General features: G+C 44.1%; 1 protein-coding gene across 9 annotated transcripts in view; it reads right to left on the reverse strand.

Moving 5' to 3' along the window:
• RBFOX2 (RNA binding fox-1 homolog 2) overlaps positions 1–27,305 on the reverse strand; it is a gene marked incomplete at its 5' end in the record, with an annotated part of 172,308 nt that overhangs the window by 112,244 nt on the left and 32,759 nt on the right. For 7 of the 9 annotated variants that reach the window (XR_014226347.1, XR_014226348.1, XR_014226349.1 and 4 more), the window contains one exon: positions 24,238–24,288. Coding sequence is in view for 4 of the 9 variants with exons in the window: in XM_082280462.1 (XP_082136588.1) it covers positions 24,238–24,288 (51 nt within the window). Of the gene's footprint in view, positions 1–1,892; positions 2,141–24,237; positions 24,289–27,305 lie in introns of those variants that run through there. The other 2 variants (XR_014226350.1, XR_014226351.1) reach the window with 1 other exon arrangement.

The raw sequence follows: 27,305 nt of genomic DNA on the forward strand, positions 1-27,305 counted from the left end.
CTAAAGGTTATGTAGCCTGTCAGGATAAAAAGAGCTTAAAGCAGAAACACAAATGGGCACAGAGAAAAAGGTCCCTGAAAGGTCCAAGTACGAGAAGATTCCCCGAAAGTAACAGTGTAACCTGTACTGAGAAAGATCATAACCAGATAGCAAAAATTCACTAATTTTTTTTAATTATCATGGCACAGTGCCCAGATGATGTCTTTAAAACTCCTTCAGCTATTCAAGTATTTAATATTTATTTTCCCCACTTCTCTGAAGTTAAACTGCAATGCAAACACAGCAGTAGTGCTGCCTGAAGTTTAGGGTGCAGGCAGAAGCAGCAGCCCATGGGGTTCATCCACTGGCAAGCATCCCAAAACACAGCCCTCTGTTAAGAATCCAGGTCAGTGCTTCACCTTTTGGGCCAAAGCTGATCTTTAGGCCAGCTAACACCTCTATTTTATACTAGAGTGCTCACACACCCCTCAGCACAGGAGGTGAGACAGCAGGGCAGCTCTCCTCTGTTCCCACACTCATCCTCCCCATTTCAGCAGAGTAAGGAACATCTCCATTGTTTATTCCTTATCTAAGATCAGCAGCAGCATGGCTGAATTACTTCTCCTCTCACCCCACCCACCAAACCAAGCACGAATCTTAGCTGAGCCATGGGGCCTGCCCAGTCTTTCTCCCTAAAAACCAGCAGCCCAAGTGGGGGTCCCACACACCAGGCTGTGGCAAGGGGCTGAGCGGGGAAGGTGGACGTGCCTGCCATCAGGGCCTGCTGGACGAAACCAGGCAAGTGTGCATACCCCTGTGCAGAATCAAGTTACCCTGTAACAAAGATAGTGTGTGTATGTGCAAAGGAGGGAAGTCAAATCCTTCTGCCTGGGTTCCAAGGCTTGCTTTGTTGCTAAAATAAACCAGTGTTTGTTCCTGGGAGTGATGGGGAGCTGGACTCAAAGCAGCCAGAGGCAGAAAGCCCCCAAGTTCTGAGTTACCAACAAGGTTTTGTTTTTTGTTTTTTTTTTTTGTTTTTTTAAAAACAAACCAAAAGGAAAACTTGGGATCCAACTATTCTTCCCATCACATATCTAGGTAAGGAAACCCAAGGGCAAACTGCTGATCTCAAGGGTGCCGAGGAGCAGACAAAACTGCACGTTTATGACTGAGCAGTCTAAGAGCTGACTGCTCCAAAAGAAATTCCAGTCCTTGCTAAAAGGCTGAAAATATATATGCCTTTGTATAAGCTATTACTTTGCTTGCTGGATCTATATAACACTTTACACATGTTTTTCCTGACATTATTTTCCATGCTCCACCAGAAACTTGAGTAACTGTGCCACTTCTGGAAAAACAACCTCGCATCCAGCTTTTCTCGAAACAGTTTCTCCCCTCATCCTCAAAGTCCCAAACTGCAAAACTATCTAGCTCCCTCCTGCTTCTCTCCTAGCCTTCAGAGACTTAAAAATCCCTTTCAGCAGCACTCCTTCACAACCTGGGATGTCTCTCAGTAACACCAAAAATCCCATAAAGCAGAGGCACATGGGAACAGCCTTATGCATTAAAAATTATATATATATATATATATATATATATATGCACACGCAGGTCTCTTAGCTGGCAGGCAGTGAGCAGCATTATACCAAAAAATTTTGTCTTCAAGGCACCTGCCCAAAACTGTTCTCTCCGGAGGAACTTACAACCACAGGAAAAGCCTGCTTGATACCCAGTTAATAGTACTTGCTCGAAATAGTATTATTTTTTACAAGGGAAAACTAGACCACTGTGAGTAGAGGCTGCAGAGAACTAAGCCCAACAGTGAAGGCCGCTCACGTTAGTGCAGAGTCCTTCAGCTTTCCATTCCTTATATGTGCAAAGTGTGCAAGCCCTCACACACGCTTCCTACTCACCCAGAGGTACATCATGTTAGCCTGGGTCCTTCAAACCCAGCAGTGAGATGATCCGGCAACACAAGAGGCACTTCGGTAAGACTGTCGAGACCGAGGTTGGTCGAGGGTGTTTTTTGGGTTTTTTTTCTTAAAGAAAAAACATCCGAACGGCTCAGTTTGAGGCTTAGAAAGCGTCTCGCCTCCTCCACCCCCCTCCTCCAGCTCTGGCTGCTCTGTGCTCTTCTCTCGCACTTAATCTCTCCCTGGGAGTTCCCAGCCCCGTGTGTCTGTACTGGCGTGCACAGCACACACTCTGCATTCGCCTCCAGGGAATTTCTCTCTGTCATTCTGCTTCTAAAAACACAATCTCGGCCTCACAAGATTCTTGCAAGAGGCAGGGATGGGTGGGGTTAGTAATAAATGCAGCCTGGCTTCCAGTGCCGGAGAGCGCTTACTTTAGAAAAGGGAACTGTAGCCGTGAATGAAGCAGAGCACAGCCTCGTCCTCCAAGGTCACTGGGGGTGAGGACCCACTCCCCCCCACCCAACTAATTGTTCCTCCAGGAACCATCCGTAGATGCAGGCGCCATAGGCAGGTTCTGCACGTCTTCATCTACCCCATTAGTCAACACCCCAAATTCGGTCACAATTAAGTAGCTGTATTTAATCATTAACCACTGACAGGCATCAAGGAGCATAACTACGGGAATCCTGAAGCTAAGGAGAAAATCCGTGTGTGCCAGCGCTGGAGCTCCCTCAGGAGAAACAACCACTGTCGGCGTGAGCTGGGGAAAAGAAGCGACACAGATAAAGGGGTTAATCTGCTTTCGCAGGTGGCTCCACATGAGTATTTTACAGACTTGCATACTGCTAAAGGGAAAGCAGCAGCTGGCTCCGGTTCCTCAGAGTGTATCGGGTTCCCACTTGCCTGGAGGCAGCTTCCCCCCAAGTCTGACTGGGGCAAGTGCCCTCCGCGCCTTGCGCTCCCAGCCTGCTCCAATTTCAGGATTGCAAAGCTCTGCCGGTGGGGCGGCAGCCCCGGGAAAGGCGCGCTGAGCAAAAGACACTCGCCCCAGTTACCTCGACAAGCACCAGCAAGCCCTTCCCCGCACGAGCAAATCCTCGTCCCATCCCCCGTGCCCGATGCCACAGGATGAGTGTCACCTCGCATCTCATTAATCAGTTCAACGGCTCTTCCAAACTAGGAAAACGGGTTTCTCGCCCCCTTCCCTTCCCACCTCAAAATGAAGAATTGACTTCCCTTGCCGGCCTCCAAATGCTAAGTTAAATATGGCTTCGTCTCAAACGGGGGGGGGAAAAAGAAATTTGAAAAAAAAAAAAAAAAGTGTTTTCATTGAGGCACTGGTCTCCTTGGAAATGAGTTTTGAAGAAATATTTTTATCTCAGCTAAAGATATAGAAATGGTGCTATTCCACATATCACCTCTGCTTCCTCTACTTAGAGATTACTTAAATGCAATCCAGCAGGCTTGGAGCAAAGCAAGCGTCAAGCTCCACATGAGTCAAGCCCTGTCTACATGGGGTGACAAATGGATGGGCCTCCTGTCACAGCCAGCCCAGACACCCCAGATGTGCTCCGCACCCCCCAGGCTCCCCTCGCCTTCAGCGAGCCACAGACACACCCCAGGGCAGGCTTGTCCCAGGAACAGGCCCGAACATATGGGGTGCCTATGGGCTCTAAGGAAATAAATACATGACTGTCACTGCAGTCCCACACAGAAACCTGGAGAAAAGGCTTATTGTCATTACCAGGATACAGCAGTCATAGGGATCTACTAGTTAAAGACAAGCAAGACGACACTCAACTTTCCAGCCCAGAAAACCCTGCTGCTCAGGGAAAGGAGCAAGAGCTCCTCCAGAAAACTGGGATTGCACAGGGTTGTTCCATTATGGCATTGCTCAGGTCTCCCATCTGCTCTCACCTTTTCACACAGTGGGTCAGGTTTAGAGGGTGAAAAGCAATGTTCCTAAAAATCACTTACTGTACCAAAGCCTATGCACCACAGACTCCAAAGAGTGAAGCATGTGATCCATAAACCTGTTCTCAAAGGCTCTGAGAGGAGCGAAACAGCAGCAATGCTGACATTTGCATCACGATTAGACCCTTCTGTTAACACCTCTGCAGCTGGGTCACACCAGCAGCAGCGACTAGTTCAGGCAGCCTGAAGATTGAAGCAGACATTTCTGCACCCGATAACCTTGATGGCATTTTCAAGGTTTTCTTCTGATCCAGAATCACAATTCAAAAATGATCCTATGGTCATTTAAATGAAAGCTGAGATTCCTTGTGTGCAGGGGAGAAAGTGAGAAGACACGTAGACCAGATAAGCAAACCCAAATAAATCCTACTTCATATGTATTCCCATAAAAGACTTGAAAAGGATGACTCTTGAAACTAAGCTGAAGAGTTACTAAAAACTTCCCTAATTAAAAAAAGGGGAAAAGAGAAAAAAAGGAAAAAAAAATTCTTCCCCTTCTTCCCCAAGCTCTCATCCTTTAGGCCACCTTCAGAGAAAGAGAATAAAACTTTCAGAATAAGCCTATTCCTTAATTTCAACAATTGAGACTTGTTACAAATCATCCCAGCAACTCCACATTGTGCATTCAACCTCCACATCAAAACAAGACCCATGAACCCTCTGTGAATCATCCAAATACTGCCTCAAAATTTATTTGCCACTGTTGCTACAAGGCCACCACCTCTCTGCAGAAGGCATACGGAAAGATTACTGAGAGCAGCAGACTTCTGGTGATGTAATACCTTTGTCCTGGAGCAGGAGCCCTGTTTGATGAACTGCAAGAGCAGGTTTCTCAACACCCAGTATTCTCAAGCAGTGAGAGGAGTACCCGACAGGTCAGGAAATGAGGCTGTGGGATGACTAGAGGCACCACCGCCCTGTTTCAAGAGAGCTGCTGCTGCCCAGAGGATCAAACCAACACTAAGAACATGAAGCGCATGCCCAAGACTATCCATAGTTGCAGAACTGGCAGCAGTGCCATTTTAGCCTCAGATTACAAGCAAGAAAAAGATTTGGCTTGGATGATACAATCGGGGGGTGGGGGGGGAACAACTAGATGAATTATTAGGTCTTCTTTATACTTTTGTTCAGATTTTTCAATTACACTAGCTGGTATGTAAAAAGTATCCATACAAGACATTTCTTTCAGGAAATCTTCTTCTAAAAAAACACAAAATATTTCCTAAGGAGCAAGAGGACAACAAGTATGTCAGTGCATCTTATTCCAGAAAGACAAAGACAGACATGACTAAGACAGGCTTCTGCCAGGGGATCCTTCTAGCTAGGATCCCCTGCAAATGTTTTACCATAATCCTAACAGCAGTGGTTTACAGCATACGTGTCAGGGAGCTTGTAAAGGCTGCTGTGTGTGGAAATACACATTATCTCTTGGGGATCTTTCATGTCTCAAAAAGGATTAAAAGTAGAAAGGAAAAGATTTTAAAATTAATATATACCAAGCTATGAGAAAAATGTTCAGAGAGCTGTAGCTGAGTGAAACATTGGTCCCTCTCCTCTGATGGGAGACTGTTGTGTAAATCAAAGTGAAAGGGGAAGAAAGCAGTCTGCAAAGACTTTAATGCTTGTTAAAGAGGTAAGGAAGGTCTTACCAAGTAACAAAAGGGGAAAGAGAAAAAAAGGGAGCAGGTAACCACCTATTTAATATTGTATAAAGGTATTTGGAAAAATAACAGACACTGGGAAAAATGAAAAAAAAAAAAATCTACCTGTTTCTGTACCCGTATCAAAAGCCGTAATTACATGTAAGAATTATTGTGACTACTCAGTTATGTGCATAAACTCAACCCAAATATATTGCTGGTATAGAAGTTTCAAATAAGCCAAATGCTTAAAAAAATAATTTACAAAAAGTTCTAGCCTATTTAGGAAAGATCCGAGTGGGCAAACAGGGAATGGGCACGGCACAGTTTCAAACAGACGTTATCTGTTTCTAGCTGATTGTGTCTCAGAGGCATATGATTTCAAATGCTCGTGGATTAACATTCTAGCAGATAAAGCTCAAGACACAGTACAAGCTGGTGTGTCTGCTACACGCTACTGGAATCATATTAGACAGCACACAGGATGAGTGGCTAGATGAGCACCTCTTCATAAGAGGGAAAATCCCATCTGATCACCTGGAATTTCTAATGCGACAACACTCATGGGAGGCATAAGGGGGCTAGTGTCAAAGAACACCCTCCAGGTTGCTAAATTAGAGAAAACAATTTCTTAGTTCAAGAAGTGTTACACTGAAAATTAGCAAGTCCATATTAGATTCCATCTTTACAGAAAAGAGCAATCAATTGTAAAAATATAAATTAGCGGTAGCTTAGTTAAAATGATTGTGACAATTGCATCCAGATATATGTAAGGAGAATAGAGACCAAAGCAATGCACCTACGTACAGTACTCAGCACTTGAGTGGGACCAGAGGTACAGTGGCATATTTTTCCTAGACAGACAGATTGCTTATTGGGCTTCCCTGTCACATCCCCGCACTTGAACACTCGTATATATTCTAGCAAGTGAAAAAAAAAAAAAAAAAAAAAAGAGAAACTGAGAGAAGAAAATAGAAAGGAAATTAGAAAGGGAAAAAATAAAATTTACAAGGGAATCCTAGCGACGGGAGGTAAATCCATAGTCAGAGCTGGAAGATGATAATGTGTTTTTAAAGTTTCTCAAGAATAGAAACCCCAGCAATTGCATTGATCTGCTACTATGGGGAAAAGGTAGAAACATTCCCAATACTGAAGAAAGAGCCAAAGCATTCAATACGTATTTCTGTTCTATATTTGGAGAAAAGTCAGCTGTTGCAGTCTGTGATAACAAAATGCCTTCCATTCCAGCAGTAACTAAGGAAGATGGTCCAAATCCTACCCAACAAACAGCTCTGTGGCTCTCTTATCTAGCTTGAGCTTGCAAACAAAAGGGATGCAACCAGGTAACAAGTGGGTTTTAACCATACTACAGCTGTGAACATTCTTAAATGTGGACACTTGGGAAAGTCTGCAGTCTGCTTGAACTGCATCACCTGCATTTGGAGCTCTAATAAGCCCTAACATTAAATCTGCCATAAGGTCAAAAGTACAACTGTAATGCAATAGCAACCCCAAATGCAGGTGTTTCTTGCAGCCCATAATAATTAAAGCCTTGCTGCTGCTCACTGAGCTTGGCCAGCCTCTGTCATGCCGGAAGACTGCATAAGGAAAGCAGCACTAACGGTGAAGGCATGAGATTGCAGCAGGCTGAAGAGGGAAATTTCATTTCAAACTGAAGGAAAGCAGTTGCTCCCACAGCCAAAAGCCACACTGAGCATCCACACTGGATGCAGAAGATGGCTTCAGACTGAGGATGAAGACTCAATCACTGTCCTACCATGGCAAACATTTCAAGAACCATCTACAAAAGGTCTGACTGGAGATTGGAACAGCAACATGATCTGTGGTGCCCAGAGGGAAGTTTCTCCAACTCAGTGGCTGCTTTCCATGGCTTATCTGACTCCAGCAGAAGGTCCCAGGAAGAGAACAGAGCAATCAGACTCATGCTAGTCATGGGTTTGGGCATGCATTGTGTCTTGGGGGGTTTTATTTGGTTTGATTGGTTGATTTTTATTTGAGGTTTGTTTTGGTCTCTTGAAAGAAGATTAGAGATGGGGCTGGAAGCTATCTGGGGAGAGGCACAGAAGGCAGCCCTGGGCACACATGCAGTTCCTATGGAGATAAGAGGATCTTCTTTGAGGTTGGTTTGCTCATTTGGGTGCTGCTGGAGACGACCCTGCCGGCAGAGTACTGCTCATTTGTGAGACTGCCTCTGCTCAGGATCCCGGATTATCTCTGATTATCAGAATTTCTGAGCCACAAGGTAGATTTCCTCCCAACATCCAAAAGGGCTCCAGGAAGCCTCTCTCTGCATTATCCTGTTCATGAAAGGAAGCAAGAATACAAAATGCGTACAATAAATCACCCAGAAAAATACCACAATCCCTTTCAAATGTTCTGCCAAGCAAATAAGCCAAACACTGGCATATTACAAGGAAAAAAAAAAAGCCATTTTGTTATAGAGCAACCCATTTCATTACTAGAAAACTGGATTCCCTGTTTTCTCTTCTGGTACAGCAAGAGGCTTCGGAAAAGAGAGTACTTATTCAGAAGCAAACTATCAAGGGCTAGTTCATCTTCCACGAAAAGCAGAAAGCCTGAAACAATAAAACACTCTGACATGCAAACAAACCCAACAATTTTTAAGGACTGTCCTGCTACTGACTTATCATAGCAATTAAAGTCCTTGAATAAACTTCAGGAGATCTCAATTCATAGGCTTATCATTCAGGCACATAAGGGGGAAAAAAAAAAAAAAAGAAATGGATACCAAGAAAAGCTTTTTTGAGTTTGTTTGGGATTTTCCTCTCCTCACAACTATACTTAAGAGCACTATTCTGGAAGGCATTGTCAATTCTTCAAGAGAAAAACTCAGTAACTAGGAAAGGTACTTTGCTGAAAACATGTTCCCAAAAATACACTTTTAAATTAAAACCAAGAACACCCACATATGAACAAAACTAAATTGTGAAGCCAGAGAATTCAAGGTTAAACATTGAAGACCATGCAAGCATTCAGATGTAAGGAATTCTCACAGCTCCAGTTTGGGCCTTCATCTGCAGAAACGGAGTGACTATGCAGCCACTCCCAGGATATAGCAAACATGAGTTTGGGCAGCCAAGTGGGAATTTCCATGAATTATACCTGTCAGCTTTACTACGGTGGACCAGGAGTAAAGTCTGCAATCCTCCAATACCTTCTGCAGAGAATCTAGCAAGCTGAACATCTACAGAAGAAAAAGCTTCTCTGCTCCTGTGTTGCCGCCCTAGGCTTGATTTTCAAGCTGTATCTTCTGCATTCTGTCACCCATAGATCTAGTCTGAAGTCTACACTGAACTGGCATATAGCAAATATATTCAGATACTGGTAAGAGGGAAACAGAGGAAGCTCCAACCTTGTATTTAAATATGTATTTTTTAAAGTTTGGTTAACTAGTAACTGCCTTAATATCTTCATAAAGGGAAAAAAGTTTCATCTCCCTTCAGTTTTTCTATGAGGTAGCAGAAAGCTGTTACACAGCATCAAATTCCAACAAAAGTCTATTTTTAGTGTCAAATCGGGAGTACAATATCCAGTTGAACTGATAAAGGGCAGAAAGATTCTCTGTGCCCTAGACTAATTTGTCAGTGCTAAACAAGGTATTTCTTTGGCTGTGGATTCTGAAGAGGAAGTCATAAATAAAAAAAAAAAAAAACAAAACTCAGCTCCTACATCAACAACTCATCTCTTCATAGTCCACAGGAGAAGCTATATCAAAGGATGAGCTGATGGCAACCAATTCAAGGTGTGAGATTTCAGGTAGCACAAGGGAAACTACTTCCAAAACCTCATCAATCAAACTGCAGCATCATTACACCACTTTTTTTGTCTCTGTGTTTACCATGTCAAGTGGCTGTACTGCATCAGCGATTCATCAGCACAGGAACATCCCAGCAAATTAAGAAAGAGTATGAAGATAGAAGTATTGTAACAGTAGGGAAAGACAGGGCATAGCTCTCTTCCCTGAACCACAGAGGCATTTATCAATATGCTGAAACTTTGGTTTAGGTCTGTTGATGATAAAAGGGAACACAGATGGAGAGTAATACCATCCTGCAGAAAGGGACTCCTCCTGGCTTGTTTGTGCAAAGGAAGGTTAACAATGTTAGTGAGTTATTCAGGAAGTAATGGATACCTTCTTGCCCTGAGCAAATTCCTTTTCAATAACAGTAGTATTTCCCTAGGCAATACAACTATATCAAGGTATAATGGCTACTATATTTATCTACAGAGGCCCTGTACTGCTGGGATCTAATTTACTATGGCTTAGAAAGCAGTTTACAAATCCTGGGATAATAAAGTTGCTAGAGAGAGGAATAAAATTCTATCTTTTATCGGTTGGGTAGGAAACTGGGTTTTAATGTCCTTTTTCAAGAGTATAAAATGCATTCTCTTAAACTTAGACTCAAAGACTAATAAACCCCCAAAGTAAACTGTAAATACACCCATGAGAGGGAAGAAATCAGCTAGAAAATACTACATTCTGCCCATTTTTTTTATCCTTATTGTCACAGCTGCTTTATTTCTTCTTTTATTCAAATAACATTCTTTCAGTTGACCCTCTGAGAAGAAAAATAATCCATGACTTTACCTAGCAGCCTTATGTACCTAATGAAGACAAAATAGCTGAATGCCTGAAATACGGCTTCGGCGTGGGAAACGGCACAAGGATATAATCAGCAAAGAAGAAAGGAATGACTGCAGCTAATGAAGAGGTAACACCAACAAACACTGAATGACATCTCCTGAGAAACAACAAAACTGAATTGATAAAAGACTTTGGTGGAACACAGCATCAACCTGTGATAAGTACAGGTGGGTGGAAAGAGACCAAACACACGTGTCAGGGACTGCAGATACTTCCGTTACATAACGGGAGCACGAAAACCCAGGCAAAATCTGCCATTAGCAGAACTAAAAGCAAAATACTTCAACAGGGGTATTGACAGTTGTCAAGCCACATAAAGGAACAGCAGACTGTTCAAATGTAAAAGGCATTAATAAAGCATTAGAAAAGAGGTATAAATAGATATAAAACAGAGGAAGATTTCAAGATGACAGAAACACTACTGGAAAACTTCAGTTATAGAATATAATATCCCCAACTTCAATTCACAATGATAAGCAAAGGTCAGTTGTCAGAAATGCAATTCTGTTTCTGATCTCATTCTGAGCAAAGCAGTCCTTAACCATCCCTGTGCCACCACCATCTAGCTGGATTACTCTCATGGCTGCAGCAAACATCTCCCTCCATTTGACTGGTCCCTCGGGAATTATGAGCATAAGACAATTTAGAAAAGTGTGTGTCTGTAAAGACTAACTGCACTACTGGTCTCCCGCTTTATACACAAAAGAGAATCCATTCTTCAAAGTCTTTTTAGTGTATACACCTAATATGGGACTTCCAAGAGGCATATGGATAGATACCTACATATATCTTTTAACAGAGCTCACATGCAGTGAGTACTGAAAACACCCCCAGTTTGCAACATGGGATGGCCCAACAAGCTGGCACTTGTATCAATGGATGCATTTGAATCAGGAGGATTGTGGATCTCACAGAAGCAGACCAGCTACAGACTTGATCTTCAACATCACTGCGGTCTGTGGGGTCACATACTGTCACCTTGAAACACCTTCAGCTGAGTTCACATTAAGGCTATTCCACCTTCCCTTCTTTTTCTGACACACAGCCAGGACAAAAAAAAAAAAAAAAACAAAAAAAAAACCATAAAAACCTCACACTCAAACAAACAGTACTGTGAATTCCATTATGTTGCATTTTCTGATCAAATCCTGGCAAAATTGGACTCTTCCATTAGAGACTGATTGCATAACCTCCTTATGCTTCCAATCCCCTTCTAAGACAGACAAACTGAATGAGTAGCAACTCATACTTGGTTTAGATGAGATGAATGGTTTGAAGTAACTATGGCTAGTCAACACATGCATTATTGTGTCCTAGGTCCTATGCAATATAGTCTCATTTGATCTTAATCCAAATTTAAGCTCTGAAGTGTAACCACACCACCTGATAAGTATTGGAACTGCTAGAGACGCTACTCACTTGATAACAAAGCAACAATATATTAAATTGTTCCCTGTTCCCAAATTTCCAGAAAGCAACAGTGACCAGAAAAGTCTTTTTTCATCCTTGTGCGACCTGAAGAATGCAGGTTTCCTTTCAGATAAAGGCCTTGGTATGGTTATCTAATGCTAATGTCACTACAAACTGGATTAGAGACGCCCAGAAACCTCGAAATTCGTACACAGATAGTCAGCTGTATCCAAAATCTAAGTCTGAAGGAAATCAAATGCTCCAAATTGTGTTTAACGTAGTTAACTTTGCCCTTTAGGTAGGATAAACCAGTAAGAACATATTACACAGTGATTAGATTAATTCTTGAGTGAAATTCAGATGGCTGGCTCTATCTGTCTATTTCAAATTATTTCAGAGACGATCACTTTTCCCGTACTCTGCTCCACAGCAGCAGCTGCTCAAGAAAAACAGCAGTTCTCTGTCTGGGGTGAAGCTGACAGCAACTGGGGACAACGCTGCTGTCAGAGTTCAGCTCCCAGTTCTGAAATGCCATTCTACTGGAAATACCAAGGAGCCTAAATCCGGCTACATATACCACGGGATGTGAAATATCTCTATCTCAGCTTTCAACAGAAAGCTCGAGTCTCATGACATTTACTCCTTTGGCCCCTGTCAGTCTTACTCCAGACCCTGCAAAGGATCGGAGCTAGCTGCCATAAATGGTTGGAAAACAAGATGTTGTTCTCCAAGCACTTGGAAATGAGCAGCACTGTTTCAGCTTAGAGAGACCATGGCAAGGAGCCAGGATGACAGGTGCCCTAGAAATAAAGATGATGATCAAACTGTTGCCAGTGTTAGCCACTGCTGTCCTCCTGACCTATAAGAAAGGGTAGCCCACGCTCTCCAGGTGTAGCAGGAACAATGGACCAGAAAAGGTGAAGATCTGTTTGCTGGTAGTACCTGAAGTCTCTCCTCAACAAAATCCAGCTGCAAAGGAATTTCAACGGGTTTCATTAGATGCAATCCTATTGCTAAACCTTTATTAGGCCTGGCAGCAAGCCAGCTTGGTGCTGCTGTGACACCCGAGTGCAGCTCGTTGAAATCCACAGGCACCAGGAGTTAAAAACACAGATTCCTCCTAGAACAGCCATGAGCTACAAACCTCTTGGGTGGGCAACAGCAGCAACTAAATCCACTCCCCAACAACTGGCTGGCCTTTGGAAACAGAGGTGGGAAGAGACAGGTCATGGGGGCTGCCTGCCCTCGCCCCCAAGTAAATAGCAGCACAGCATCTGCTGAGATTTTCAGTTAAAATCCGTGAGACAGTTCTCATCATTTTCTGGGCAGCCTCTGGAGACAGCAGCCTCTGACCTTTATCAGGAAGAGCACCGTTGTCCTCTAGTCACAGACTTCCTGGAAAACGTAATCTAGCTGGCAATTAATACAGAATGGAAGGGGGGGAAAAAAAGCCTCATAACATTGAATTACCACTGCAATATTTTTTAAAAATGTCCCCACCAAAATGCAGAATTCGAGCAGATTCTCACAACATATTTCGCTCCCACAAGCATTATTTAACAGTTCCTACTAAAAAGACTTTTCTCACCTCTCCCTCCACCAAAAAAACCTGCCCCCCACCCGCAGTCTTGCTTTGCAGATGTTGCCTGCAGCAGCACAGTGTCTTGCTGTGAAAGCTTCAACACAGGTGTGCAGAGCGTGACCTGGGCAGAATTACATGTGCCATTTCCACTGGGAAATCTAAGAGACTTATTAAGCCAGGACAGTGCCGATTAATCTACTAATGGAATGAATCAAAAGTGTGTTCCTGGCCCTTTCCCTTTCACATCCCAAAACCTCGGGGGAGCTGAAACCATCTGGCAAATGCCTGTTCTGAGCAACATTATGCTACTGCTGGAAATACCTCTCCCTTAATACTAAGAAGAATGAAACCATCTTCCATGCACCAGCTATTCTCGGGAGCATCTGTGTAGCTCGCTGAGGTAGGCTGCCTGCACGCAGCATCCTTCCCCAGCCAGTGCAGAGCTGCTCACTCACCATGCAGGAGAAGTCAGCAGAACAGAAAGCGATCCCATTCATTTACTCGGGGTCCCGCTGAAGCGGGCGGTGCGGGCGGGGCGGAGAAGCAGTTGCTGTACTTGGGGTAAGGCACACAGGCTGCCCTCCCACAGCAGATCCCAGCCACAGGCAGGCAGAAGCACGCTCCCTGCCCAGCCTGAGGAAACGCTCCTCCTGATCCTCTCAGTCCTTTCTTCATGCGAGGGGAGTTGCAGGTAGGGTAGCAAGGATGGGTTTGTTTATGTTAATTAAAGAAAATAATAATAATAATAATAATAATCTCTCTTCTAAACACATCTGTAATGGAAATCTGGCCAGAGAGCTTAAAGGGAAATCAAAACATCAAACCAATCCACAGTTCATACATAGTAGATATTACTGTGAGACAAAGCAAAGGACTGACACAGAGATGCTGAATACCCTGTACCCTTTGAGTAACAAGCAAGCCCAGGAAAAAACAGAGATGTGGCAGCTGTCACAAAGAAAGGATCTTGGGCACTTTTAAGATCATATAGGAACAGAGGAATCTCCTATCTTACAATTTAGACACACAACAAAAAAAAAGAAAAATAAAAACCAAACAGAGAAAGAGCAGTCATATGGCTGTGGAATAATGACAGTGGTAACAACCAGCTTTTGACTGTCACAAAACACAAATACAGGGCAGGGGAAACAAGAGGTCCTCCATGCTCAGAGACAGCACAGAGCATGTTTAGACAAACATCCATCAGGAATTGTCTAACTTGTTATTACAGACTACTAGAAACTGGAACTCTTGATCCCCTAAATTACCCTTCCACTGCTTCACTACATTGAATCAGAAAATGTTGGTTTACTCCATAATATCCAATTTAAGCCTTTCTTGATACCAATTAAGCTGTCTTCAATGGACACAGTAAATAATCAATGCCCATCCTCCATACTTTCTACCCTTTCTTTTTTAAAAGAAGAAACGAGCTTGGTATTTTCCTACTATGTCAGGCTCTCTGAGCCTCCTTTTCTTGTTCTTCCCTGGACTTTTTCCAGATTTCACCTGTGCACTTGTTGAAGTGCCTGAAAGCAGGTACAGTGCTCCACTTGCTGTACCAAGCTGTAAAGAATAACTGTCTTCTGCAATTATTTGTCATACCTGGAAATGCATTCCAGGTTTTCAAGATCACAAAAACCAGCTAAATACTTAGTCTGTTATCTCCTATTACTCCAGATCTTTCCTTGAATATTACTGCTTAGCCAGTTAGTCTCCATTTTATATTGCATATACAGTTCCTTTTGTTAATACAGCTTGGTTTTGTTTAATTTCACATTGTTGGATTTCAGGGCATTTCTGCAATTTACTGTGATCTTTCCAACTTCTAATCCTACCTTCCAAAGGCTGCCAGCCCCTGAACATACATATGTTCACTCACTGTTTTATTACCCTCAATTTTGATGAGCAGTAAAGAACAGCAGAGCAGCCAAGCCAGACCACGTTAAGACTCCAGATCAGACACACACACACAGAAAAGCATGATATAATTGCTCAACATACAGCTTTCCAATGAGGCATTCAGCCCCTTCTTAATTTCACCTTTCATTTGTCTAGTTTATGTAAAGGTCATGTGGCACTATGTCCAAAGCCAGTAGCTTTCTCTGTCTGCCAGGCCTGCTGCCATGTCAAACGAAAAAACTAAATTGATCTGACATGATTAGCCCTTAAAAATTAGCAATGTATGTCTGCTGTTGGCTTAATTTCCTTTAGTAAAGGATCTGACCATAAGCATCTGATCTTTTTCAGCATCTTTCCATGTTCTGTAACTACACTGACCAACTGAATTTCTTGGTATCTCTAGCTGCCTTTTAAAAAAACTAAGATGCAAGAATAATATTTATTCACACACACTCCCTTCATTCACTTGAAAGCAGTGAGATTTCATGATGTGCAGAATGCACACCAGAGAAAACCCACTACTGCAGCACAAGCTCTGTGTGCCCAAAGGAGGAGACCATCTCTCACAGTGCCTCTGAGCAGCAGCAGTACTGTGCAGCACACCTGCCTCTGCATGAAACCAGCTCGGGCCAGGAGCCTGCTCAAGCCAGGAAAGCCTGAAGAGTGCCTGCCCCTCTGAAAGCAAGTCTGTTATGAGCACTCCTCCTCCAGGATCCCTCCTGGATGTTCCCTCTGCTCACAGATCAAAGAGTTTTGCGGAAACCTTTTCCGCCGTGACTCTTCGACGAACCAAATGCCAGCACAGGTCGCGTGAAGGGGCTGCTCTCTCCCCATCCCTCTAAACACAACCTCCCTTGCCCAGAAGAGCCGTTCCAGAAACACCTAAGAGGAGCCACCCCAATCGCCTGCGGGACGCCAGAGGCCGAGCCCCCTGTCTCCGTGCCGCGGGCTGTGACACTGCGCGGGGCAGCCCGAGGCGGCGGGCCCGGGACCCGGGCGGGGCGGGGCGGGGAGCGCTGGCCGTGCGCCGGCTGCCCTCTCCCGGCAGCCCAGCGCCAGCGCGCCCCGGCACGGCACGGCCCGGGCACTGCACGGCCCGGCACGGCACGGCACGGCACGGCACGGGCACTGCACGGCACGGGCACTGCACGGCACGGCACGGGCACTGCACGGCACGGCACGGGCACTGCACGGCACGGCACGACACGGGCACTGCACGGCACGGGCACTGCACGGCACGGCCCGGCACGGCACGGGCACTGCACGGCACGGCACGGGCACTGCACGGCACGGGCACTGCACGGCACGGGCACTGCACGGCACGGCACGGCACGGGCACTGCACGGCACGGCACGGGCACTGCACGGCACGACACGGGCACTGCACGGCACGACACGGGCACTGCACGGCACGGGCACTGCACGGCACGGCCCGGCCCGGCACGGGCACTGCACGGCACGGGCACTGCACGGCACGGCCCGGCACGGGCACTGCACGGCACGGCCCAGCACGGCACGGGCACTGCACGGCACGGCACGGGCACTGCACGGCACGGCCCAGCACGGCACGGGCACGGCACGGCACGGGCACTGCACGGCACGGCACGGGCACTGCACGGCACGGCACGGCACGGCACGGCACGGGCACGGCACGGCACGGCACGGGCACTGCACGGCACGGCACGGCACGGGCACTGCACGGCACGGCACGGCACGGCAGGGGCACTGCACGGCACGGCGGCCGGAGCCGAGGATCCCAAGAGCACGGGCTGTCTGTCAGCAACACGCTGTGGCACTTACGGGTACCTAGAAATAACAGCTGCACAGGTATTATACACGGGGCTAAAAAATTTTTTTAAAAAAATTATATATATATATAATTCACATAAGCTGTTGAAGTTTTGTTTTGTTTGCTTTGGTTTCATGGGTTTTTTTCTTCCAGTTAAGAAGAAAATCTTCACCCATGCAGTCACAGTGCAGCTGTGCAAGCTGAGGACCCCAAGCCCCCCCTCACCTGAGAGCTTTAAAACCACCTCAGTTTCAAGTCAGTGATGCACAGAAGAACTTTTCCCCCATAAAACACACCTAAAGCAGGGACTTGTTGCCACAGGATGCTGTGGATGCCAAAGGTTTAGACAGGCTCAGAAACCATTTAGAGAAATTCAATAAAGAAAAAATCTATCACAGGTGACTTTAAAAAAAGAATAAAAATCTATAGCCAGGAAATCCCAAAGCCACAGGATTGCTTCAAGAGCACAGCAGAGGGGAAGTATCACCGAATCTTGGCGCTGCTCCCTCTGCTGTAAGTACTTGCTATTAGACACTATAAAAGCCAGAACACTGGAAGGCAGAGACCTTCTTTCTCACCCAGAATAGCTGCTTTCATGCCCTCAATAGGATATCATAGCTATCAACAGGCTGTTTTCTCTGCACCATTTGGTTTTAGTCCTACAACTGATCCTTTTGCAGACTACTTCTAGCACACATGCCACACTCCAGCATAATCATTCAGAAGGGAAAATCTAAACAAGATGCTGTCCCTCTTGCCAAAGGAACTGAGGGGCTTGGGAATCTCCAAGATACACATGGAGTAACACTCATATGGTCATCACAGGAGAAAAAGTGGTCTCCTGGTACTCTCCCCAAGGATGACTCACATCTCCTCTCTTTAACCCTAAGCAGAGATGAGAAACTGCTGCAATCAGAGGACTCAAACATGAAAGGAATTTGCATTACATCATCCAAACCCATTTCCTGCCAACGCCTTACAACCCCAGAGCTTTGGCGGACTATTCATCAGCAAGGTATTTGTTACTTCCCTTGAGAAGTTGTTCATAGGACTTAAGGAGCTTACTGTCAGGAAGTCTTCCCATGTATCTGAATTAGGTGCGCTCCTTAACTGTTTCTTCTCTTACAACTTTTTTCCACGTGGTCTCTTGTTATTGATGATGAGAAAGGCACGCACTGGCATGGAGTTCGCTGGATATGTTTATGGAAGGCATTCAGGGCTCTGTAAGGAAAGGATTCCGTGCCTTGTATTCAGAGATTAGAAAGGCAACAGACATGGGGAAAAGGGGAATAAATATACAGCCAGAGTGATCCATTTGCAAGACTCATGTCAACTGCAAGACATCATGCTTCCTGTATTATTTAAGGGGTTTGATGCTAGGAAATCAGCTAAACAAAGGAAAGGAGAGATTTGGGGGAATGTGGCCAACATAAGCACAGAGACTTGGTTCAGAGTGAAATATCAGAAAGGAGGTTTATAACAAGCTAAGCTAATTGGTGGTGTATGTTTTACTTTTCTTTTTTTAATCCCACTTATTCATCTTTCCTGCAGCTTCTTAGGGATGCAGTTCGGGCTTGAGAAAACAAGGAACCACTTCTTCATGCTTCAAATGATCTAGCAAGTGCCTGACCAAGACAGTTCTGGATTCAGGGGAAATGTATCACTAGATTAGTCTCAGTGGATCTTGCTTTTCCAACTCATCCTTAATTGTTTAAACTTCAATCTGTAACCACCTCCTTCAGTTTTTAGCTAAACATTCTGCTCTCTATTTTCCTTCTCAATATCACAATTTACATTGTTTTAATTTAACTCTCTTCACTCTCTCAACACATTTTTACCTTCTGAATGTACTGAGAGTTGTGGGATGCAATCCTGTAAAGGACTTCTCAAGTTCCTCCCCTCCTGCAGTGCTAAATGGCTTTCCATAAGCACATCTGAACTGGCCCAAACTCTTCACAGCTTCATGAAGCAGTAACATCCCAGCAGTTCTCCCACTACAAACTCTTGAAGGCCTTTGTGTGCAGCTGCCTCACAGATGCTTCTCACCTCCTGAATACATTGGACATTTTTGCCCAGACCACATTCTCTGAAATGAAGCTCCTTATTTTCTATGGACACTGCAGTTAGGTCAGTAATAGAATATCCCTTCACTCCTGTCTAGTACAGTATGGAAACATTTCACTGCTTGCCTGAAGAGAGGTTGTAGGAGCCAGGATGCAAGAGATTTGGCAGACTTATCCTAATCCACCTAAATTTAAACATAAGGAAAGCGCTTAGAGCAGTTTCCCCTCATTAGCTTGGTCCCATCCCAAATTTTGGGTTGATTGCTTTCAAGCCAAGAGGGACTCTTCAAAAGCACCAGGAACAATGAGCCTGGTCTTCTCCATTTTATATGGAGGATCTCAGAAGCTTCCTGAGCTTTGTCCCAGCTATTTACTCACGGAGTAAGGTGTTAAAACTATTTGAGCCTCTCTAGAACCTCTCTCTGTCCCTGAGTTTAAGAATTTGTATTAAATACGCTTTTCAAACAAAGAATGTAAGCAACAAACAACTCAAAAACACACAAACCATGCTCCTTTCTACCTCCTGAATAACTTAACACGTCCACTGCCACCACCTCACAGGTTACAGAGCCAAATAATATACACACTGGAGGGTTTATTTTCATGGCCAGTTACTAGGAGGAAAACAAATTAAAAACTAAAACTTTTCAGGAAGACTTCTTAGATTTGAACTTTCAGACAGAGAGTCTTTATAACAGAACTGACCAAGCAGGGCACTGGAGAGACTGTAGTGGTTCGTGCTATCATGGTACAAGTGAAAACAAACAAGTGACCAAACCATTTTCCTCCAGGATGACATTTTTTATTTGCTTCATGACAAGAGCATCTCAAGTCTATTGGTACTAAATAAAGGAAATTTTGGGTAGATATCCTAACCAATGCTGGGCCACTGAGCTGCTAATCAAGTTGTGGCAATATCCCCAAATTCACATTTATCCACATAATGGAGAAGATAGGTGAAGGAGTCTCAGACCACACTGATGAGAGAGGATAGGTTTCCCCCTCTTAACTCTCTGCTGACATCCCTGCTGCTTGCTGCCAAGAGACCACCAATGAGAGCAGCAGTGCCCCTGTGCAGCCAGCTCCAACAGGAAGCCTGGTGACCTGCTGTCCTGCCTCCCCATGGGAGCTCTCACACACCCTTCACATCTCAGGATGAAGGGCTTCCTTGCCAAACTCCCCACATCAGGAGGGACTGGGCAAAGAAAACAAACAGGGAGGAAAAAAGCAACGGGGATGCTTCCTGTTCTCACAGACTGCCACCACTGCTGTTCAGTTCCCCCTCACCAGCTTGTGGCCCCAGGGAAGGCAGCACACACATCCGCCTGGAGCCTTCGATGCCCCATCAGATATTCCAAAGCAGCAAGTGAGTAAAAGACCCAGGGGGAAAGGCTGACAATTGGAGAGGATTTAACAGCCTTTCACCTTAAGCTTGAACTCAAAACTGAGACGATACCGATAAAGCTGTTCCTAGCAGTTGCCATAGGCACCCACTACCTTGGGCTGCAGCTTCATCTACATATGAGAACAGGTCAGAGCTGGTGAGTGCTCAGATGGAAAACCAGCCACCGAAATTAAGCTGTTGAAGGAAGTGTCACTTGTGATAGGTAACGATGTTTCCACCACATTAGCACCAAGCCAATGGCCCAGTTTGATTTAAGAATTGTACTTACGAAGTACAAGCTTTTAAAAGAGGCTTCAAACCAATATCCTAACCCGTTGTGATTGCTGAGGATCACTTTCCATAACAGAAGAGGTATAATAGCTCTAACATCCTGACCCAGTTCTGGTGTGTGCAATTACCTCCTGCTTCCATAAACTCTCTCTCCTCCTCTCTTCCCTTCAGTGGCAGCTAAACAAGGTGCTCTTGCTCATTTTGCTTCCTGTTGGGGAACAAAATTATTCTGTGCAGCTGCCAAATTCTGCCACAGAAGTGCCAGTATTCAGCACTCTAACAAATCTCAGATATCATATCTAATACATTTGGACATGAAAAGCACTAAAGCAATATGATTTGGGCCTTGGCTATATACAAAATGAGCTGGCACAGTCAGCATGGAACAGCCTTCTGGAAGCAGAATATGTATTCTTGATGAGTTTGTCTGTATGTAAAAGCTGTATCAGTATAGCTGTACCAGTCATTTTCCATGTTGAGACCAACTCAAAGTACCTCAGAGCTGTTTGTCACAGCTTGGGAAATGAAGCAAGGAAGTCTTGGTTCACTGCATTTTAGGCAGGTGCTTGCATTACAAAAAAAGAAATACCATTTTGTTGGCAGACATAACAGAGGGATGAAAAACTGAACAGTCCCCAGGGAATAAGCTCTCCTCACCAAAAGACTTGGTTCTCATCTCAGTTAGCAATGTTACACTATGTTACACCAATGTTCCCCCCTTCTCCCTTTACCACGGGCTTTGTCCCTGACATCAGCCTAGCTCTGGGAAAAGGAAGGGCATCCCTCCATTCCTGAATGTGCATTAGACATCCACAGAGCAAACCTTGAATTCCTGAGAACAGTCCCAGAGAGCTCTCCAGCTCCTTACATGACTGTAACATGTAACACTTTGGCAACAGAAAGCCTCTTTTTAGGCAAACTTACACAACAATGATTTAGCACATGTGCTCCCCAGGTCCTATCACCAGAAAAAGTCCAGCAAGCCAGCACTCTGGCAGGGCAGGTAAGGAACAAGGGGGCTGCACAACCACCCAGAGCTTTGAGTTATCATAAAGCAATCACACAACACCAGAATTCTGAGAGGAAGAGCCTCAACATGAACCCCATCTCATTTGTTTCAGTACTGCTGCCCATGCGTGATGACAACAGAATGCTTAAATACTTGGAAAAATATACAAAATCAACTCCGTTCTAGAGACCTAAGCATTCCCAAATGGCCCAAGTGAGGACTCAAACCAATCACAGATTTCCACTGGCAGGAAGAAAAAACTCCAATAACCTGGAACATCTGGGTACGATTTAACCACTAGAGGGTGTAAAAACAGCACAGTGAAAGGTTTGCAGCCAGCAATTAACGACATTCAGAGCCTGAAGGAACGAAAAGGGCATTCAAACAAGTGAAGGAGGAGCAGGATGCTACATAAAGTGAAAGAAATGGCGAGTCAGAATTTGACTACTGTGGTCACAGGATGAAAAACCCTAAAAATAAGCTCTGCTTTGCTACTTCTCCTTAAGAAAACAATGTGGGAAAAAAAAAAACCCACAGCAAAAGTACTTACAGTAAAGAAGTGCAGTGGGGAAGAGCATGATACACTGACTTACCCTCACCAGCTCAAATCCAGCTCCTAATTTTAGGAAATCCAACACAATTGCTCCTATATCTCATAATTACTTTGTTACAGGGTGAGGACCCCTACACATATTCCCACACCACTTCCTCCTTTCCCAGTGTAAAAAGGCAGGTGATGGATCAGCCACTGCTCATTCTCCCACACCAGCCGCACCCTCTAGCAACAGAAGACTTCTGCTGCTGCTATCAAGTTAGAGGCTCGCAATGAGATTAGCTAAAAGCCTTGAAACCTCATTAGTGAAAACCAGATCTGAATTTAAGCTGCTTCAGGGACACAGCAAGACAGACAGACAAACACTTACTACAGGTCAAAATGTTGTAGAGAGCAGGAAGAAAAAAATAAAACAAAAACCAGCCAAAAAAATCTTTTTACAAAGATTGGCTAAATGAAAACACACAAGTTAAACTGCAGCTGTTTGTCCTCCAAGAAAATTCCATAAAGCTATCTGCCACCTGAAACACACAGACACACTTGCTAACATTCATTACTCCCTGTGCTCACCCCATATAGAGCTCCCCAGGGCTACCCAGGCTGTAATTCTCATTTCACATCCTGGCTGTAGTACAGTTTCCCACACCCATCTATGTTGATTTGGCAACCTGCCAGCAATAGCAGTTCTGGACTTTCAAATCAGAAGAGTTCTTATGGGATGAGAAAGAGGAAACCTGTGAAGTGGGATGTACTGGTAGGTATCAAAACACCCTAAAAGACCCCTAAATGGGTAGGTAAAGTGAAACACAAAAATGTACAGAAGGTGCTACCAGAATGGGAAAGCCAAAGGCAGGTATGAACCACTTTAAGGATCTGGGACCGACTCTGCCTCTCAGCTTAGCTTACCTCACTTAGCCTGGACAGAGTAGGCACACAACTCTCACAGCATCCCAGTGCGTAGTATTTATTTGTGCTAGTTAGCAGTTTAATATATCCCAGAAGACATTCTGAATAATTTCCTCCTATATGGAAACTCGTACACACGTACCAAGCACCAAAGACTTGAGCTCTTCAGTTGCTGAGGCTGCACTATGCTGCACTTCCTTCATAAAAACATCTCCCATTAAGCTGTTACTACTTACACCCAGGCCTCATCAAGAGATGATGAAAATCACTTTCTTTATATAGCAGTACCTGAGAGTATTAAAGAATTTGATTTTGGTTTTGTTATTTGCTCATTACTGAAATGTGCTGCATTATTGATTTTCTGTGCATATTAATTTCCTGCTATACTGGTTCATACTCTGCTTTGCAGTAGCACTGCAGAACACTGAAAAAACTTTGTTCTAAGAAGAGAGATTTAATGTGTGACAGTCGTATCTTACAACCATTAAATTTCATTTGTTCCAAAGGATCTCCTCCTTCTATCGTGCAAATTCATCAACTGGGATTTCTCTGTCTTCTGTCAAGAGGCAAGAGAATGCTCACAGATGCAAGTGCACTGAACAGTGTAATTTTTACTGCTGTAGAAGGAGAGCATCCTGAATAAGAGCAAGGGGCAGGGGCCCTGCAGGACTTGAAAGGAAGGCAAGACAAGTTCACAGATATTAGAAACAACCCAACAGGACGTGTCATTCCTTACTCCACCAGCAAAGCAGACTCTCACAAAAACTCAGTGTTGTTTTGCTCCCCAGATGCCAGAATTACAGCAATAAGTACAAAACAGGGCCAAGTATGCACTGGCACTGAACATCTACATTCATTAACACTGAGGAGATATAGTGGGAGCTTAGGACAGGGATTCTAAGCTGTGACATTTTTAAAATCAAGAATTTCCTGAGCTGTTGGTAATGTGGATGATATTTAACCCCTTACCAGGCACCTTGCCACATACTGATGAAAGCCGTAAAAACCCATTCAATTAATCACATATGTCTCCACAAACATTCCACAATAGAACAAAACTATTTCCACTCCATAACACGACAGCCAGGAAGCTGTCAGACAAAACATCCCTAAGTGTGCAGAGACGCACGGATTACTGCAATCAGACACTTACTTGATTGTCTCTTGCTGGATATCCATGATAACCTGAAGTCAGAGGCTCGTTCTGCAAGACAAGAAAACAAAGAGTGAATGTAGGGGTTACAAGGAATAGAAAGCAAGGAAATGTAGGTCTGTCTTAACTCAGGCAAAGACAAGAACCTGCATGAAATGGGGGAAGAATGAGCTAAAGTATTCTGCCAACTTCCTTTTTTCCATGTAAGCCAATACACCTAAAATTTATTTACAATTGCATATGCCAAATTGTGTAGAAGGAAAAAAAAAATCAAAGCCATAAAATAAGAATAAACTAATCCTACTTTATCCTCTGTAATATCAGTTTGTATAACTGTGGTTGTTTTCCAAAAAATTTTGATATGCAAACACATTTACCATCATGAAAACTGAACAAAACAGAACATAAAACTACAGAAGCTATCATGCACTTTGCCTGGCCTTGAAGACGTTTCCCAAAATATTAGCTGTAAATGTGTCATTTTTCTCCCTTTTCAAAACTATATTAATAGTTTTACATTAACATGAACTTTAAAAGCAGTCAATGTAACTTCAAACACCCCAGTAAGCCTGTACAATAACTCAACACTCCCAACAGGAAATCAATCCTCCAGGCTTTATTTCTTCAGCCCAGAAGGGACTCTGAGCCTACACATTTTGTGATATTGGCTACTCCATCATCCTGCTCTGCAGGAATATATGAACCTCCAACACTTCTGAAATTTCTCCATGAAATTCCCAGACTCATCTCTATTTTGGCAGTGCACTGGGGATTAAGATAACATAATACTTCCTAAATGTTTATTTCTGTTTCTTAATTTATTTTCAGTTCCTCTCCCTCCAACACATCCTCTTTGGAATGGGGAAAGGGCACTCACATGCCTCAGGCATGCATCTTTCTGTCTGGGCAGAGGATAAACTAAACTAGACAAAGTCTATATCAATTCCACCCTGGTACCCCCTGTGCATTCACAAACAACTCCCAGCAGAATGCTAGGAGGAGGAGGAGGAGGAGGAGGAAAGAAAACAGCCACCCTCCACAATCACTTTTTAAGTCTATCTCCTGTTATGACTTGTGAGGGGGAACTCTTAAGTCAGCTCTGCACTTTCTCCAGCAGCTCTTGGGGAAGGAGAGGAGGGAAAGAGAGGCCCAAGGGGAAGACCCTGACAAAACACAGCAAAACAATCTAAAATTGTCCAACACAAATACATTATGGGTATGAAGCTGACTGAGATGTACAATCACTGTCAGGAAAGAGTCTGTGTTGAGATGTTTTAGGTTTTGTGCCTGGGACATTTGAGTGAAAGGCCAGCTCTCTGATTTCCACCAGAGAGAGGTCTACTACCCTACACAGGGCATGTGGCCACTGGCACAATTTCACAGTTTACACAAAGCGCTTTAACACAGTTTCTGCCGAATAGCAAGGTGCTAATATTTCAATGGCATTCAAACAGCATTGCAGGGACTAGCAATGCTATTTAAAGTTTGTATCCATCCTCCCTCTCTTCCTCTTTACCTCAAGCTGGCCCAGGGGATTCTCTGTGGAAACCTGCCAGGAAACATTCAGCTTCTCCTCATGCTCTCATGCTACAGTAGCATGCACAGTATGAAAGCTTCAAGGACAACAAAACTTTTGGCAGCCAATTTTTGGGGATTAACAGTAATTAATTAGGCTGGCCACCGTGTGAGTACATTCTTCTCAAATACTAACAGCCAGAAAGCAGGTTAAGCACAAAACTCCACAAACGATTCAGAAACAGAAGGAAGGACACATGAGTTGGAAGAAGCAAATGGAGACCATCAATTACAGCACCACTCAAAGCTTTTGGGTTTTAACTATTACCTTAAGTAAGAACAAACAACACCACAATGAAAACACACAAGTCTTGTTCTCTCCCAGTGTAAGTACAGCTTATAAACACTGTGATTGTAACACTATCTAAACTACAGTTTACCAATTTATGTCCAAATTCCATAAACATCTACCCTGTATCAGGAAAGATGGTCTTCTCCTGAAAGACTATTCCAGGCATGCTTTTAACAGTACTTATAGACACACCTGAAAGGTCAGTATCTCAGACAAGTTCCGCGCAAGTCTCTCTCAATACCCTGAAAACCAGAAAGATTTCCACACAGAGAATAAGGAATTAATGGACAAGTTGCCCTTACAGATACCAAAGATAAGGGCAGTGAATGCAAGCTGGAAGTTATAATAAAGAAAGAAAACAGAAATAGTTATTTTCAGGATGATGTTCTTCACATAAGGGACTAATAAGAGGGACTGTCATCACGAGGCTGTGGCAGAAAAGAAACAGAACTGAACTTTGTGGGATTTCCTGAAATCAAAGAACCTGGATGCCAAGAAACCACATCTAGAAACAGAACAGTTTCGAAAGTAGAAGCAAATCACAAAAGTGTGAAGAGAGAGATGATTACAGAGACCTGAGGGCAGTCACAATACGTAAGAACCCAGAAAGAAACAAGAAAAATAGAATGGAGGGGAAAATGCCACACATCCCGCAATCTCCGCTTTGTTTTTTGGAAGACAAACCTCACAGAATGCAAACTAAAAATGTCTGAGGGATATGGTTGCAGCAGGACGTGAAAAGAAGAGGTGAAAGAGGGTTACATTAGTGAGAGTCCAGAGATAGCAGAGGTTAGAAAGAGGGCAGCAGCTGGAGCATTAAGGTCACAAAAAGGCCAAAGATATCTCTTTGCCTTTCATACAGCAATGCTACCACCAAGTACTGGACTCTTTGCAAAATCCCTGCTGTGCGTATCATTGCTCTAATTGAACTTAACTCTCCAAGAGAAGGCAGGAAGCGCCTAGGGAAACCGTCTCCTGCCAATAATCTCCAGTGCTGCCAATTTTACAGGTCACTAATGGTGAATCTGGGGCCTGCTGCATGATTATTCCATACGGAGTTTGCTTTTGTTGAAAACTAAACAGAGCAAGAAGTGGAAGCGTTAAACTCCTGCAACTGGAACAGCACAGTCCAGCAACATCCAGACAGAAAACCCCTACTAGTAGGCAATCTAAACTGGGGATACAGCTCAATCTCTTCCTC

Source organism: Coloeus monedula (assembly GCF_965178545.1).
Source record: "Coloeus monedula genome assembly, chromosome: 4".
NCBI classification, from domain to species: Eukaryota; Metazoa; Chordata; class Aves; order Passeriformes; family Corvidae; genus Coloeus; species Coloeus monedula.